This window comes from Lithobates pipiens, unplaced genomic scaffold (genome assembly GCF_037356315.1).
Source record: "Lithobates pipiens isolate NorthernLeopardFrog02 unplaced genomic scaffold, aLitPip1_a1.2 Scaffold_16, whole genome shotgun sequence".
Classification (NCBI taxonomy): domain Eukaryota; kingdom Metazoa; phylum Chordata; class Amphibia; order Anura; family Ranidae; genus Lithobates; species Lithobates pipiens.
Window position 1 is genome coordinate 574,962,887 of NW_027507748.1, and position 18,989 is coordinate 574,981,875.

At 41.0% G+C, this 18,989-nt stretch overlaps 1 protein-coding gene across 9 annotated transcripts in view; it reads left to right on the top strand.

Annotated features, from left to right (window-relative positions):
- HDAC7 (histone deacetylase 7) overlaps positions 1 to 8,795 on the top strand; it is a 462,267-nt gene extending 453,472 nt beyond the window's left edge. For all 9 annotated transcript variants that reach the window (XM_077483760.1, XM_077483757.1, XM_077483762.1 and 6 more), the window contains 2 exons: positions 2,183 to 2,327; positions 3,050 to 8,795. In XM_077483760.1, the coding sequence (XP_077339886.1) occupies positions 2,183 to 2,327; positions 3,050 to 3,101 (197 nt within the window). In that variant the 3' untranslated portion in view covers positions 3,102 to 8,795. The remainder of the gene's footprint in view (positions 1 to 2,182; positions 2,328 to 3,049) is intronic.
- Positions 8,796 to 18,989: the final 10,194 nt, after the last annotated feature.

Genomic DNA, 18,989 nt, shown 5'->3' on the forward strand with positions numbered 1-18,989 from the left:
GGCAGCCGAAAAGCTCTGCAAAAACGTCAGACCGCCGACACCCCCAATGCCCCAGGGTGAAAGTAGCCTAAAGCCTCGTACACACAATCCGATTGTTAGCCAACAGAGTGTCAGAATTTTGTCCGAAGGGAGTCTGCCAGGAACTTGCCTTGCATACTATCGGCACACAATTGTCGGTTAACAAACATGAACGTAGTGACGTACTACATGGAATTTCAGCTCTTGAGCGCAACCCTTCTGGCACCTTCTGCTAATGTTGTGTTTGGTGAGCATTGATTCTGAGCATGCGTGTTTGTACTTTGGACTTTTGTGTGACGAACTTATGTACAGACGATACGAAAAGCACAAATTAAGCCAATAGGCTTTTTAACCCATAATTTCTCTATCCAAAAAAATATTTGGCTTTATATACAGTTTAGACACCTTTCACACCTGTGCATTTTAGGTTCATTATGTTTAATAAAAAAAATAATTAGTTTAGTGGTAATGCATCTAAAATGTTATATATTGCACACATGTGAACCAGCCCCCAGTATTTACAGTGCCTTGAAAAAAGTATTCATACCCCTTGAAATTTTCCACATTTTGTTATGTTACAACCAAAAACGTAAATGCATTTTATTGGGATTTAATGTGATAGACCAACACAAAGTGGCACATAATTGTAGAGTGGAAGAAAAATGATGAATGTTTTTAATTTTTTTTACAAATAAATATATGAAAAGTGTGGTGTGCATTTGTATTCAGCCCCCACCCCCCGCCCGATTCAATACTTTGTAGAGCCACCTTTTTCTGAAATTACAGCTGCAAGTCGTTTTAGATATGTCTCTACCAGCTTTGCACACCTAGAGTGGCATTTTTGCCCATTCTTCTTTGCAAAAAAGCTCAAGCTCTGTCAGATTGCATGGAGAGCATCTGTGAACAGCAATTTTCAAGTCTTGCCACAGATTTTCAATTGGATTTAGGTCTGGACGTTGACTAGGGCATTCCAACACATGAATATGCTTTGATCTCAACCATTACATTGTAGCTCTGGATGTATGTTTAGGGTAGTTGTCCTGCTGGAAGGTGAACCTCTGCCCCAGTCTCCAGTCTTTTGCAGATTCTAATTGGTTTTCTTCTAAGAGTGCCCTATATTTGGCTCCATCCATCTTCCCATCAACTCTGACCAGCTTCCCTGTCCCTGATGTGCAGTGTTCGTTTTCCGCCTCACTTAGCATTTTGCTTTTAGGCCAAAAAGTTCAATTTTGGTCTCATCTGACCAGAGCACCTTCTTCCACATGTTTTCTGTGTCCCCCACATGACTTCTCTGAAACTGAAAACGGAACTTCTTGCCACTCTTCCATGGCCAGATTTGTGAAGTACACGACTAATAGTTGTCCTGGGGACAGATTCTCCCACGTGAGTTACCATGGGCCTCTTGGCTGATTTTCTGATTATTGCTCTCCACGCCCGGTCTGTCAGTTTAGGTGGACAACCATGTCTTGGTAGATTTGCAGTTGGGTCATACTCTTTCCATTTTCAGATGATGGATTGAACAGTGCTCCATAAGGTGTTCAAAGCTTGGGATATTTTTTTATAATCTAACCCTGTTTTAAACTTCTCCACAACTTTTTCCCTGACCTGTCTGGTGTGTTCCTTTTCCTTCCTGATGCTGTTTGTTCACTAAGGTTCTCTAATGTAAACCTCTGAGGGCTTCACAGAACAGCTGTATTTGTACTGAGATTAAATTACACACAGGTGGACTCTATTTACTAATTAGGTGGCTTCTGAGGCAATGGTTAATTCAAATTTATGTGCCACTTTATGTTGGTCTATCACATAAAATCCCAATAAAATACATTTACATTTTTGGATGTAACATCGCAAAATGTGGAAAATTTCAAGGGGCATGAATACTGTATTAATACTAATAATAATAATATAATAATAATATATAATAATAAAAATAATTAATAATGTATGAATACTGTATCAAGGCACTGTATATGAGAAAGGATTCTGCTCAAATCAGTATAATCCTGGCATAAGGCAGGTACTGTGATAGGGTAGTCCCACTAGTAAATGAGAGTCTTTTTACATATTTCATACAGATTTTAAGGGGGGAAATAAAATGTAGTTACAAATTGAAATATACTGGAAGCCCTAGTGCACTATAGTGATTGTTTTTCTTAAACCACAGGTAAATATTGGACATACGTGAAGCGGTTTGCATCCAAGGTTGGGTACTCTCTCCTGGAAGCACAAAAACTTGATCGGGACGAGGTGGACACTGTGACAGCCCTGGCCTCTTTGTCAGTAGGACGACCAATGGCAGCAGCTGGGAAGTATGTCTTTTCAAATTGTCATTGTCCATAAGTGTTAAAACAATAATAATTCAGATGTTTCATAGTTTGAATAGAGGCAATGCCCAATTACTGATGGTAAATAGCAGTCTTTTTCATTAGGGTGCATATAAAGTATAATGCTAGTGTATCTGTTTTTCCATGGAATGGATATGAATAGAAATATAGTCAGGGAAGGAACCTAACAGATACACCCAGTTAATGAAATATGTTCTGTATGTTTATGGCTGGCAGATATGTAATCTCACAATTTTACATTTGTGTTCAGTTATGGCTCCATAGGCTCAGATTATCACTAGATTATAAAGGTTTGTCACACTGGTCTTGTGCAGATATTATATGTATGTGCATAATAATCTTTTAAAAAACATAAAAAATATTTTTTTCTTTCAAAAATGATTATCTGATACAACTAAGAAAAATGTCATTTGATTAAATCCAATTTGCCTTCATAGGTCATCTTTTTGGTAAAACGGTCATTCATAGATTGATTTGATTGCTTACTTCAGTTGATAAAGTATGTGAAAGAATGGTCATTTTATCGAAATGAACATTATATTCAGCAATCCTATTGTTACCTGTAAGACCAGTACCAGAAAAAATTCCATTGAAAATTAGTGTGTGGTCTTTATTTTCACGGTTTTGCCTTTTGAAATGCAGGCTATGTTATAGATGATGTAAATAATTTCTATTTGCTCCCGCAGCAGTGAACCTCAGGAAGAGCCCATGGAGGAGGATGGTCCCATGAGTCTATGACCCGCCGAAGCAAACAGCTATTCTAATGGATAAGATGAGCTACTTTTCAAGTTCATTCAGTGGTGCCGTTTGCTTTATTAATCTTAACTCAAAGATGAGCTAGACCCTAACCTGTGAGATCATTCCTGGTGCTGCACCAAGCCATCACACGTTAGCATGAGTTGAACATGGGATCTTGCCTGAGTAACAAAATTCCATTTGTTGCCTGTGCACATAAATTTGTACATATAGACACTTTATTGTCTTATTACTGTGGCTATGCACCAAGAGGACATTGCTGAACTTGACCAAAGATATCATTCACATGAGGTGGTAACCATGTGAAAGGAAGACAACAGAAGTTACTGACACCGTCCGTCTTACCCAATATATATATATATAAAAAAAAGTGTACAGACCTGTGAAGATGAACATTACTCTTCAGTGTAATTTAGTGTATAATCAAATGCTAGTTGTGCTTCAACATTTTCACATACTTTACAGATTGTACCCAATTGGTTGATTTACCAAGCTCAAGATTGGTAGACAATTTTCATGAAATCATTTTGCTGGAAATGTGACAACCGTTCTCAATGCCAAACTCCGCTATGTGAAAACGCATCAAATCGCTTCATCATGTAAAAATAAACGGAGCACTGCAGGGAGAACCTGCAGCCTGACCAAAGCGGACCTTTCTGTACAGGAGAAACTTCATGTAGACCACTCACTGGAGATTCACAAGATGCTGATAACCTAGAATGAGACTAAGTGCCTGGCACACCTGGAAGTTAGAAAATGCCTTTTTGCTTTCTAGATATTCCGAATGACCACTAATCGTTACGTGGATGGAATGGATTTTGTGTTGTTCATTTGCACTATGGGGGCGTCACCCCCCTGGCACACCACATACAGGATAAAGACAATTGAATATCATGTATTACCTTCTAACAGACTGTGTAAAAAAATAAAATCCACAATGGACCATTTTGCTGTAAAATATATGCTTGATGAGACAATCTGAGGAAACTTTGCAATATAAGTAATTTTCACATTCCCATGTGCACTAGGTAGTCACATGAGCGTTTGAAAAGTTATATGGTGCAGATATTACAGAAAAATTTAAAACATTTTGTGTGTTGTTTTTTGTTTTTTTTAACCATGTGTTCAAAATCTTATAATTATAGTAAGTTGTTGAGACAGGTATTTTCACAGATACATGCACTTTTTGGGCCCCTATATATAGTTTCCAAACTGTCAAAGGTTAGCGATGATCTCCACTAAAACACTCTGTACTCCAAAAAAACTGCAACATTGTGGGGCCTGCGTGTTACATCTATCTCTGCTTTAATTGGTCAGGTCAACCTAGACTAGAAATGTGTCATACACAAGGCCAAAGGCAGAATCCAGACCACCAGGCCATTTCATGTGGCCCTAGCACCTCTCCTGCAGCTACGACACCCCCCTCATCTCTGCCCCTGCATTGTCTTGCCAGTCAGCCGTAGAAAGGAGGACAGAAAGGCTTGTCTCTGCCACTCTCCCACCTCAGCAGTTGGCAGCAGAGAGAAGGGTAGAAACCTTCCTCCCACCTCCTCCCCTGGTCTTAGCATTCAGCTAACTCCAGCCCCCCTCTGGTCCTCCTACAGACCGTTACTTTCTGCTTCCCATCTCCGCCCCAGCTTCTTCCTGTCAGCACCACATAGTAAGGTGGGGTGCACTGTGATGTAAGGGAGGTTGCGGCACTTCTGATGGTGGGGGGTCTCTTGACATCTGATGTAAGAGGGGAGGGGTGCTCTGGAAATCTTTTACTATTTACAACCGAAGGTGACCATAAATGCTGATGGGGCACGCAATGAAATTGAGTTTGACACCCCTGCCCTAGACCAGCTAAATGGATAAAACAAGCTCTCTAGTGTACCAGTGTTTTTACATTCTGCTGGCTGGATTATTGAATAATCTGGTGTCCATTAAAGGCTAGGCCATCCCAATGTTATCTATTTCGTATTTTGGGTGGGTGTTCATCTTCTGTTTATGTGACTGCATGGTCCAGCAAAATAGTATTATTTCTTCTAACTGAATTATTCACAGGATGGAAATGGTAAAGTGAGCTATGTCTGCTTGACTGGGCTAGAATCCAGTTGACTTGATGGAAGGAGAAATGATCACTCCATTGGAGTTGTGTGATGATAGATGTTGGATGAAGAAGTTAGTATCCACATAATAGTGAGAATCCATTTTAGCAAGAGGTAGTCTTTAATGGCCCAGATCTGGGGTGCGTAGTGGTAGGAACAGCAGAGATCCCACACACACTATTAAATAGCCAAGCTAATTGCAGAGTGTTTAACATTGTTTTTAGTGGAGTTCTTATAAACCTTATAGTAAAGCCACCAGATGGATGAAACTTTCAATTCACAACCCAAACAAGTCCATTCCATGTCAGTGAAAATAAACCTATCGTGCGCTGTATATTTCATTTCCAAGCCGTTCACAATGGTTGTGCTGAATTTTGATGTGCAGTGCGAGTCTATATCTGTATAACCACTACAGCAGAATGCCTCCATGTTAAACCAATCCACAGTTCCTTGTTGTCTGACTGTATGGCGGTCTTCCGCCATCTCCACAGAAAAAAAAATGTGATCATATAGACTCTGCTAATACATGAGTCCTGCTAAAAATCATGTGGATTAAGGCGTAAGCAGCGGGATTTACACTGGTACTGTGCTTGTGATCTCTTTCCTTTTATCATCCGCCAGGTTTTCCGCTTGCTGCGTTCGCAATACCTGTCAATTTTGGAGCTCTAAAGATCTTTGAAGTGATTTCAGTAGAAAAGAAAAATAATAATGTGTACCTCTCCAGTCTCACACTTCATACCCCTGTCAGGTGTGATGACTGCAAAGCATGAGCGGCTGATCTGTAAATCAAACAGTTGGCTATGTCCCACTCTCACTGGGTCCTCTAGTTCAAACACCGACTTTGTCTTTTCTCTCTGGGATTTAGGAATATGCTGGCCTATGTTTATTCCTCCCCTCCAGCATAAACTGTTTCAGTTCTAGAAGTTATTCATGTGTCAAAAAAGGGAAGGCATTGCGCTTTCCGTTAAAAAATTATAAAGACTAGAAGTCTTTTATATTGGCCAACATCTGGTCTGGATAATGTATTGTGTTTAATCTTAAACCACTTGGAATGCCTCGCCACACAAAACAATTTACCCCCTCAATGTAGAAGTTTCCTAAGAAGTAACAGCACATTGACACACCACAAATCACTTCAGAGGCACTGACACCAGTTCAATGGATAGGGCAACATTCCATGTCTGTTCCTTCACCTTTATCACTACTGTATACCTTTGGACAGTCCATCTTTTGATGTTTGCTGTTGTATGAAGAAATAATGATAGATAGTGTGAAATTATTTGAAAGCCAATTAAGGAAATAGCTGTAATTAAGAGAATAATTGCACGTTCATGCTAGGTTATACAATTAGTAGAAGTATAGGATGGACTGAACATTCCGACGGTTACAAAATCAGAAAAAAATGGCAAACAGATGCCTTTGTCATGTTCTCACTTGACACCATGAAGAACAAAAGTATGGGGTGGGACAAGTAAATATGTGACATGTTTTTAAAGTATGTGTCAAATAAGGCCCCTTTTACAGGGGCCGGATCTGTTTTTCTCAGCAGGGGATCCACCTGCTGAGCAGAGAGGTCAGATGACGGCTCTGTGCCTGCTCTGCTTATGCAGAGTGGACATGGACACAGCCCACTTTGCTCTACTATGGGCAGTCAGATGTAAATGTAACAGTTGTCCGTTTACACCCAACTGCCTTCTGATCCGACCCAGACCAAGAGGAACAAATACCCTTCCGTTTGGTTTTTATCGGAAGTATCCGGTTGTAAACAGACACAAGTCCATTTACATCCAACTGCCCATAGAGGAGAATGGAGGGTCCGATCATGTACACCTAAAAAACAGACAGGTGGTCCCGAACAACCCTTTCGTGTGAAAGGGCCCCGAGTGTTGAATAGGGTCCCATTTGGAGATGATGAAACTGATTGCGTAGCACTTATGGCATACTAAAATAACATGAAATAATACCGACATAGTGGCAACTTTAGCATGACTTGCTTTTGCTGCTTGATGAACCGAGGCCAGTCTCTGAAATTGTATAGTACGTGCAGGGTAAGTTGTAACTTGTAAGACAATTCAGAACCTCTTATGCCCACTTCTGCTGTATGTCAGTTTTGGACTCCTCTAATAAAGTATGAGAAGCAACCCAACAGCCAATCAGATTCAACTCTACTGCATTCATGTCAGCACAATAGGGAATCTAAATGGTTCTTTTTCAATTAACTGAATAGAGCACTGTGCCTTTAAAAAAAAAAAGTAAATCTTATGTGTGAACTGAACACACAAACTATTAACCTTTACTTATTTAGCATATTCAGCAATACAGATTTTTAAAATAGAATTAATCCTATTTTGGAATCCTATTGTTCCAACATAGAGAATGTAAATGCGTCATCTGGTCTCACATGACTTGTGTGTATTATATCTTCTGTGATCTATCAGCATGGGTTGTCCACAAAGTAGTCCATTAATATATACTATATTTCAATGCCTAATTCGATTTGTAGTCTAGAAAAATATAACAAACTCTTCTCACTAAATAAAATTGAGTTTCAAAGTGGATGTGTCAACTTAATTGACCTGATGGCCATTCTAGACCATAATCCAATACTTAGTTCTGCCCAAAAGTTGGCTTTGCTTTTACAGAAAGCTAGACATTGAAGCCATACTGTGTCATCTGATCGAAATGTTTGTAGATAACTGATAATTAGAATAGTTATATGTTGATGGCTATCTTTATATAGTTAAAATCATTTTAACATTTTTTTTTTTTTTTTTTAGCAAAATAAAGACCAATTTTGATACTGTGTAATATACCATTAAAGCAGCATTGTTAAAATGCAAAAAAACATTCTATGGGCAATGTTTTTCACATTAAAATATAAAGATGATTAGCATTTGTACAATGTTAAATAATATGCCATTCTCTAGTCCATTGGTTTAAATAGTGTGTAAATGTAGTCACTATCCCCAAATATGCCAACCTGTTCTGTCTGATAAATGTAACTGTAATTCTGCTCCTAACCACTTGAGGTCGCTATTTTCAAAGGAGAGAAGCCATGCAGCTTTTGCAAACTGTGAGCTACAAAGTTTGATTTAGGAATCGGAATAAGATTTTTCTTAGCTATATAGGTCATCCAGATCTTGCACCTTTCACAGTGTTTCAAAACTCCATTTCATGGCAATGCATTTAGTTCATTTTCAATGCATCAGTGACTTTTAGTCTCAAAGGGAAATTCTATTATGTGCTAAGAAAGACAAGCTACAGGCCAAAGACAGGAATTGAAAAGGGCGATAGGTGATTGTATATATACACTTTTCTTCTCACTTGGGTCTCAATGAAAAGGGCTTCCACTTTTGGAATTTTTTACCATGAAAACCTTTCCCCCCTAAAAGAAGGCTTGCATTTGTGCATACGCGTTCCAATGAAGGCATTGTGTTTATACAACTCTTTGATGTTGTTATAGATGGCTTGGGATACGGACCTCCTGTTTTGTCTAGAAGAAAATTATAAATATATATGTATATCTTTATATATTTTTTGTAAAAAAATGAAATTTGAGCAATAAAATGTATTTTTTTTTCTTGAACTGTGTGTGCTTTTGCTGGTTTCTATGCATTGCTTGTAATTTGTGCTTACATGGTACAACCATTCTCTATATCTTTACACATGAAGGCTTTGCTTTTTGCTTTGCAGTGCTACTCCATGCTTGTGCTTCAATGAAAGCTTATAAACTGAAGCCGGACAACTCTTAAGAGACCATGTAGTCCAAATGTGGCTAATTTCCTAACATTTGTTAATATAGTAATTGCACTCTGCCACTAAGAGCTTCCTCTAGTGACTACCCTACAAGCTCCATGATGCAATAATAATAACTGAAAAACAAGCTTGTCTTTAAAGTTATACTTTGTAGAACATTTTCCTTACCCTTTTGCCCCTTACCCCCCTTCCCAAAATCACTATACTTGCCTAGATCGCACTCCAAAGCCCATTGCATTTTGGATTGAAATGACCCGTCAACTTGCTCCATGGGGCTAAAGTGTGCGAATGTTGGATCAAGAATTTGACAATGGCATGAAAGCAATGCTTCAGACCTCAGCAAGATCTTGGGTAGAGGGCTAGACCTACCTAATAAGGTTGGGGCAAAAGTGTAAGAAAACTTTGTGGGAAAATTTGCTTACGTGTCTAATTACACTAACACTATCAAAACGTAAATGTTAAACAATGTATTCAGCCTAAGTAAAAATGTTAATAGAAAAAAAAAAAATCACAAATTTTTATAGAAAATATTTGTAAATTCATTTGATATTTTTGACCACCTGTGATCAGTAAAGACCAATAGAGGTAAGTTAGTAGACAAGAGATCCCCATTGTGAGATCTAAGCTTCCTGTATACCATACTATGCTATTCTATACTACAGCCCTCAAAATATCCACTGGCTTGCTCGCATTTTGTGAGTGGAGAGGGGGTGCTGAGAGCAGATGAGCGCCCAGCTCTCCCGATGCCTGAATGACAGGCGTGATGCTGCCATCACGCCTGTCACTCCGAGCGGCACAGTGTAGGCTGCAATGGCTACTGGAGGGAAGATTTTGCTCCTCCCTCACTCCAGCTTCAGTAATGGCAGTTTCAGGCACCTACCTGAATGGCGGCCCGCCTGCTCAACCGTCCACCTACCTGAATGGGTGCCCACCTACTCACCCATCCACCTACCTGAATGGCCACCCGCCTGCTCACCCATCCACCTACCTGAACCACCCGCCCGACTGCTCCCCTGTCTACCCATCCAGCCACCCGCCTGCCTGCACTCCTGGAATAAGATGTGAACATACCAGGAGTGAGTGTGAGCAGAGGTAAGCTCAGCTGACTGCACTTGTTTCATTGCTCCAGCTCCCTGTCCAGCAGCATAACACTAGGCAAACAGGGCTGGAATTAAGAAAGGGGTTAACATTGCCATGTCCACCAATGCAGGTGGGGGATGGGAGTCAGAAGCAATGAAAGTTAACCCCCCACATGCATCGGTCTTAATGGCAGTGAATGTTAACCTCCTCAGTCCCCACCCCCATCTTGCATTGGTCCTGATGGCAGTGAAATTTTAACCCACCACCCCCCCTTCAGCGTTTGTGGTAATGTCAGGGAAAGTTAACCCCCTCCCCCACATTGGGGGTCGTGGGAGGGGTTACATTTCAATGCAACTGACCACCAATGTGGGGAAGGGGGTTAATAATACTGACACCTGTGCTAGTGATTATTAATGCATCCACTGACATCAAAGCTGGGAAATACTAATGCGTCCTCTGACACCAGTGTTGGGGGTTATTATGGTGTCCACTGATAACAATGCAGGCAGTTATTTATGAATCCTCTGATACTTGTGTTGGGGGTTATTATGGTGTCCATTGACATCAATGCAGGCAGTTATTTATGCATCCTCTGATACCTGTGTTGGGGGATATTAGGGTGCCTGGCACCAATACAGGGGGTTAATAACACATCTTCTGATACCTGTGTCGGTGGTTATTATGGCATCCACTGACCCCAATGCTGGAGGTTAAAATTATGGTCACTGACATCTATGCTGGGAGCAATTCTAATTCATGTTTAGGGGTGGGGCGGGGTAGGTGTTGGGTGGGGCAACTGGTGGTGAGTAACTCTTAAGGCCTGGCTTGTAGCTCATTTTGAGCCCTACTATACTATACTATACGTTGAGTGTTGGCGACATCCAGTTAGGACCTCCTCTACACTTCTGTAACCTAATGGATCGTATTCTGGGGCTATTACAGCATCCAGCACCATAGAAATGCCAGCCTTATAGAATTTTCTTAGTTGGAACATTTGAGAGAAGTGCCGCTGTAGTTGGACATATTACTCTAATTAAGGAGAGCCTTAGTTATGTCCCATTGAGGGTATGGGTAACTGGGGTAAATAGTTTTGATCTTGGCAATGTGATCTGCTATGCCTGCTATACATTTTAGAGCTGGCAGTTCATCATTTTCTAATGCATGGTTTCACTATTGCCAGAATCGAAGTATTCCTGACAGTATATAAAAGTCTGTATCGCTCCTAAAAGATTATTTACAGAGTTGAGATTTGCTGACTGGTTTCTTCAACCTGCACGGAAGACAAAAAAAAAGCATTAATTCATGACTCACAATCTGCTTGAAGTAAAAAGATCTTAGTCTTTCTGTGAATTGTAGAAGGCTGTGATGAATGCTGACCAGTTGTGTATAATCAATGTATTATATTAAAGGTGCAGCTCGCTGGTACGAATTTGGGCTGCGCAAATCGATGGTTGTGATTACACAACTAGTGTAACTTAAGGAGAACAGGGACCACAAAAAAAATTGCGTGCCCACTCATTTCTGCACATAAAGATGAGCTTTGGGGAAGGCAGTTTAATTTCCTTGCACCAAGATAACAGCATACATGTGATAATAGCACTGCCTAATTCTCGCAGGTCCAGTGCATAGCTATAAAGTGTTGATGCCCACAGAAAAACCCATTCCCCTTCTGTGTTCTCCCTGAACTCGCAACTAGTGCAAAAGAGGGAAAATACCTGCCACCCTTGGGAGTGGTTGACGCAGGTTCAGCCTCTCCTATAGCGTAGTCCCTGACCTTAAGCCCCAAATGTTCTAAAAAGCAGGGAACCCCTTTTGTGGATCTTTGGGATTTAGGTCCAGTACCACATATTTAGTAGGTTAGCTAGCACTATATTGTTCTGAAGTGCTCTCCATGTCTGGATGTTTCCCAGCCTGCCTCCCAAGAAGTCCATGGATCCTTGGAGCCATGGAACTGCAGTACCAGGACAAGTATGTTTTTTTTTCTCTCTGCAGTATGTCTGTTAACATCCTCAGAAGTCATGTGCTGTGTTCTCTCCGATGGGCTGTGACTGCATTGCATTCCAATGTAAATTTCAGTGGCCATTACAGGTGAAAAAAAAAGGCTACAGGGAATATTGCAGTAAATCTCACATGGTGGTCATCTTGGGCTTGGGTAAGCACTACATCTAAGAGTGGTTTCTGAGCTTTTTTGCTTCAAATGACTGTTTCTCAGATCTGTAAGACTGCCATCTGGTCTTCTATCCAACTTTCTATAGGTGGACATTCAGCCCCATCTGAAGCTAACTTTGGGCATAAGACCCCATCTCCCATTCTTCATCAGATAGAATTTTTATTGGCTCATATATGCTGCCATACTTGCCTCATAATTTTCCTTTCCTGGCACCAATCCATGGAAACTTACTGACCCCACCCAGTTTGTCCCCAGCATTTACAGGGAATGAGCTGTTGTGTTGGCATCAAAATGTTATATCTATGGTATCTCACAAAAGTGAGTACACCCCTCACATTTTTGTAAATATTTTATTATATCTTTTCATGTGACAACACTGAAGAAATGACACTTTTCTACAATGTAAAGTAGTGAGTGAACAGCTTGTATAACAGTGTAAATGTGCTGTGCCCTCAAAATAACTCAACACACAGCCATGTCCATATTGGGCTCAATTAGCCATTTTCCCTCCTTAATGTCATGGAAATTCTACAAAATAATTCCCCTCAAAAGGGAGGGACTTTATAGGCATGAACTGTGAGACAGGTAATATGAAATCGAACAATACTTTTATTTTAACAATGTATCAAAACCACAAATAAAAACACAAAAAAACTCAATATATTCAAATGTGAGACATAATTTCATACATCCAAGTTCATTGCAGAAGTATATATGTAACATCTACATTGCACATTAGCATATACATAAACAGATGGATCAATGGTGTGAATTCGATGTAACCTACGCTTTACGGAGTTTAATTATACTCCTTCTTCGGGGATCAATCGTTATGCAAATTTGTGTTTTGAGAGGTGCAATCTAAAATAATAAACAAAGAATGCATGTGTATACAGTATCAATATGGGGGGGGGGGGGGAGAAAGAAACAAAACAAAAAAAAAACAAATAATGTCATGTGACTTGTTAGTGTTACAAGGTATCAGATTTGAATGGGGAGCAGGTGTGTTAAATTTGGTGTTATCGCTCTCACTCTCTAATACTGGTCACTGGAAGTTCAACGTGGCACCTCATGGTAGAGAACTCTCTTAAGATCTGAAAAAAAGAATTGTTGCTCTACATAAAGATGCCCTAGGCTATAAGAAGTTTTCCAAGACCCTGAAAATGAGCTGCAGCACTGTGGCCTAGACCATACAGTGGTTTAATAGTACAGGTCCCACTCAGAACAGGCCTCGTCATGGTCGACCAAAGAGGTTAATTGCACATGCTCAACGTCATATCCAGAGTTTGTCTTTGGGAAATAGACGTATGAGTGCTGCCTGCATTGCTGCAGAGGTTGAAGGGGTGGGGGGGTCAGCCTGTCAGTGCTCAGACCATATTCCGCACACTGCATCCAATTGGTCTGCATGGCTGTCATCTCAGAAGGAAGCCTCTTCTAAAGATGACGCACGAGAAAGCCTGCAAACAGGGTATCCTCAAACAGAAGGTGGAGGAAGCGCAAAATCTCTAACATCCACCAGCTCCATGATGTCGTCATGGAGGAGAGGAAGAGGACTCCAGTGGCAACCTGTGAAGCTCTGGTGAACTCCATGCCCAAGAGGGTGTTATCGGTGGCGGGAGAGGTGCCACCCACCGCCATTCGCCCACGCCCTCCGCCGCTTACCGGAGCTGCCGGTAATGGCGGAGGCGATCGGGTCCTTCATGTTGCTGGGTATGGAGACGAGTGAGGCTAAGATAGCCCCCACTCGTCTCTATACTATAGGAGGGCGGAAGCGATGTCAAAACGTCACTTGCGCCGATAACTCTTAAATGAACATTTATTCAATGTCATTTTTTCAAATTACATTTTTTATTTTTATTTTTTTATTGCATTTAAGTCCAAATATGAGATCTGAGGACTTTTTGACCCCAGATCTCATATTTAAGAGGACCTGTCATGCTTTTTTCTATTACAAGGGATCTTTACATTCCTTGTAATAGGAATAAAAGTGATCCATTTTTTTTTTTAAACAGTGTAATAATAATAAAATAATATAAAAAAAATAGGGCTAATTTTACTGTTGTCTTATTTTTTTATTCAAAAAAGTTAATTTTTTCCAAAAAAAGTGCGCTTGTAAGACCACTGCGCAAATACGGTGTGAAAAAAAGTATTGCAATGACCGCCATTTTATTTTCTAGGGTGTTAGAAAAAAAACAATATATAATGTTTGGGGGTTTAAAGTAATTTTCTAGCAAAAAACTGTTTTAAACATGCAAACACAGAGTCTGAAAAAGAGGCCTGGTACTTAAGTGGTTAAGGGTATATTCACTTTTGTTGCCACTGGTTTAAACATTTAGGCCCCTTTCACACTGGGCAGGAGCGGTGTCGGCGGTAAAGCGCTGCTATTTTTAGCGCCGCTTTACTGTCGTTTTACCGGTGCTAGCGGGGGCTGTTTAACCCCCGCTAGCGGCCGAAAAAGGGTTAAAACCGCCCGCAAAGCGCTACTGCAGCGGCGCTTTGCCGGTGGTATAGCTGCGCTGCCCCATTGCTTTCTTTTTTCACCGTCCTGCTAGCACACCGCTCCAGTGTGAAAGCCCCCCGGAGGGAAAGGGGCCACATTTTTCAGGCGCTATTTTTAGCGTTGTAGCACCTGAAAAATGCCCCAGTGTGAAAGGGGCCTAAAGGCTGTGTGTTGAGTTATTTTGAGGGGACAGAAAATTTACACTGTTATACAAGCTTTACACTCACTACTTTACATTGTAGCAAAGTGTCGTCACATGAAAATATATAATAAAATATTTACAAAAATGTGAGGGGTGTACTCACTTTTGTGTGATATTGTCTGTACTTGTTCTGTTATAGAAAGTAGGTGGGACTATTATCACATGTATGCTGCCATAGATTGGAACCAGCAATGAAAAAAAAATTAAGCATGATAGAATTTTCCTGTTTCCTGATCCTCTGCTCCCACAGGCGCCTCTTTGCTACATGGCCTGTCCCTATAGCCTCTTCTTCGCTATGCTCTGGCAGTTGAACGCCCCTCAATGTCATCAAAACCAATGCAGGGCCAATCAGGGGCAGATCCGGGGGGGCAACAGGGCAATTGCTGCCCCCCCCCCAAATTAACACTGACTGCAGTGCAGTCTCAGTCTCTCTCTCTCAGTATCATCACCATTCGATTAGCAGCGCAGAGAGAGAGAGAGACTCTGTGTAATAATTACGCTGCCGCGCTGGACCAGGAGGAGGTGGGTGGAGCCGTCCCGCTGGCTTGGCCTCTGTCTGTGTTCCCTGCACTGGTTGCTGCCACCTGGCATCTAGCAACCAGTGACGTCAGGGTGTCACGTCAGAGCTGCCTTTGCTGATGAGGAGAGCGAGAGAGAGGCGAGCCCCAGCACTCAGAGCAGGGCCTTCTTCCAACTCCGCCCCCGAGTGAGAGTGTCGGCTCCACCTCCTTCGGCTCCTCTACCCTCCATCTTTTCCACAGTCCACACTGCAGGATTTTCGCCCCTGGAATGAGTGTTGGCTCCACTCCACTCCTCCCTCCATCTTCTCCACACTGCAGTGCAGTGAACCCAGGAAGAAGCAGCATCTAATTCTGCCTGCTGAGTGCAGACAGACTAGTGCAATTACTGGATCCCACTCATCTCATTGCTCCTGCGACCTGCATGGGAGCCCCTCCCCCCCACCAAAGGTCCAGAGCACCAAAATATTTTACTAAAAGTGAGTAAAAGACGTGTCAAAGCACAAAATAGATGTGTGACATAACTCATTATGTATGGAAAAAAAAGCCCTTAAAACTTGTTCAATGTTAACCTCTTCAGCTCAGATTTAACCACCCTCCATCAACAGGCCATTTTTTGTGATACTGTGCTGCATTAATTGAATTGACTGACAATTGCGCAGTCGCGTGACGTTGTACCCATATCAAATTGATGTCCTTTTTTTCACACTTTTGGTGGTATTTGATCACCTCGGCCGTTTTTATTTTTTTGCGATATAAACAAAAAAAAAGTGAAAATTTTGATTAAAAAACAATATTTTTTTACTTTTCTCTATAAAAAAATGTGTTCATCAGTTTAGGCCACTATGTATTCTGCTACATATTTTTTGTAACCCCTCCCCCAATAGGTGTATATTGATTGGTTTGCACAAAATTTTACAGCATTTTTATTTCTTTTTTTACTAGTAATGGCATTGATCAGTGATTTTTAGCGGGACTGCAACACTGCAGCGGACAGATCAGACACCTAACTGACACTTTTGACACTTTTGAGCAAAGGGTTAACTGTATCCCTAGCGGGTGCTTGCTAATTGTGCGGGGGGGATGGATTTACTACTAGATAAAAGAGTGATCTGTGTACCTGGTTAGCAGGAACACAGATCACTCTGTTCATCTCTGACAGAACGGCGGTCTACCTTGTTTACATCTGCAGACCACTGTACTATCTCTGTGGAGAGCGATCGCGGGTGGCCGGCGGACATCGCTTCCTCCAGACCCGCTGATTGGTCAATCAGTGCGTGCCTAAATCTATCCTATCTGTTTGTAATGTAATAATCTAACATGATAAACATGTCACCGTTTTAAACAAGGTTAGGACTGTATGATACGTTAACCACTTGCCGACCAGCGGTCGCCATTATACTGCGGCAGGTCGGCACGATCCTGCAAACCGTCGTAGCTATACGTTGGTCCCTATGAGCAGGATAGCAGGCATGCACGCACCCACCCACCGGCCACAAGCGATCGTGGACATGAAAGGAAGAACAGGGATGGGTGTGTGTGTAAACACACACGTCCCAGTTCTGTGAGGAGAGGAGAGAGAGATCTATAGTCAGTCCCACCCCCCACAGTTAGAAACACACATAGGGAACACAGTTAACCCCTTGATCACCCCCTAGTGTTAACCCCTTCCCTGCCAGTGACATTTATACAGTAATCAGTGCATTTTTCTAGCACTGATCGCTGTATAATTGTCAGTCGTCCAAAAAATGTGTCAAAAGTTTCCGAAGTGTCCACCATAATGTCGCAGTCTCGATAAAAATCGCAGATCGCTACCATTACTAGTAAAAAAAAATAATAATAATAAAAATGCCATAAATCTATCCCTTATTTTGTAGACGCTATAACTTTTGTGCAAACCAATCAATATACACTTTTTGCAATTTTTATTACCAAAAATATGCAGAATACAAATTGGGCTAAACTGAGGAAAAAAATGTGCTTTTAAAAAATTAATTGGGGCTATTTATTACAGTAAAAAATACAAAATATTGTGTTTTTTCAAAATTTACGCTATTTTTTTGTTTATAGCGCAAAAAAAACAAAAAAACGCAGAAAAAGATGATCAAATACCACCAAAAGAAAGCTCTAGTTGTAGGGAAAAAAAAGACGTCAATTTTGTTTGGATACAGCTTTGCACGACCGCGCAATTGTCAGTTAAAGCGACGCAGTGCCAAATCTCAAAAAAATGGCCTGGTCATTGAGCAGTCAATTCTTCTGGGGCTGAAGTGGTTAAATACATTTCTGTAAGCAACCTCTTATTTTCTGGCAGTGCCCCTCCCGAGACTAGACTCTGGATCCACCCCTGGGGCCAATAGCCCTTTTCTGTTCCTTATAACTTTTTAACTTTCGTTATTTATCCTAACATATTAAACGGCTTTAGTTCAGAACAGCTTGTTATTAATTTGGTAGCAATTATAGATACTTGCAATAATTTTATTCCACAGCAACTTTTATGTAGGAAACAAATCAATATTGCATTGATCTGCCATATTTAAAGTGATTCTGTCGCTAGATAAAACATTGTAAAAAAGCCCAGCCTTTAAAGAAAAGAATTAACACATACCGCCCTACATTTCCCACCCATCCGTTCTGTGAAAACACAGAAGAAGACCAGGCATCTGACACACTCAAAACCCAGTGGGCTGAACAAAAAAAAAAACTGAAGAGCTCGGAAGGAGCCGCTGTACTAACTATGTGATTTTAGTAAAGCGATCTCCCCACTGAGCTCTTGTGTTCTGACGGGGACAGCATCCCCCCCCCCCCCCGACAGAACGGCAGACCTTTTTTGGTCATGTCCCATCAACACAAACCGGCTGTACTCACACGCCTAATGTTGGCCGGTTTCTATTGCATCGGCCGATGTCGCCCAATATTCTACCTGTTTGTGGTGCTGGCGGCAGGACAAATATTAATTTTCTTCTTTATTTTCATTTCTTTGATACATGAGGTATCACGTCTCATCTTCAGCTAACTATTATGTTGTGGGTCTGCTGCACACACGACTTGTTTTTGTTGATAATGTATGTAATGCATTACTGATAAAAAATATTCATAATTTTCAGCTCCATTAATCAATTTTTGGGAATCACAAAAATGGCCTGATTGTGGCAAATTATAAAGTACTGTGGGTGTTATTTACTAAAGTTAAATCCACTTTGCACTACAAGCGCACTGCAAAAGTGCACTTGAAACTGCACTTGTAGTGCAAAGGGGATTTACCTTTAGTAAATAACCCCCACTGTCACTGTAAACACCAATTAACTGAAAAAAACTGCTGTAGAGCATTGAAAGAAGAAGCCACACGTTGTTGAGTATAAAACGTTTTACTCTGTGCACATTCGCATGTGCGTTAGAAAGGGGTTTTTGAACAAGCCAACATATTTCTTTTTACATTAGAAATATCCTTTTTTGGGGTAAACAGGCATGTTTAAAACAATACACAACTCAGGAACTTACAAAATTCAACTTTGATAAATTTAAGGCAATATCAGGCATTAGTATATCCAAACTGT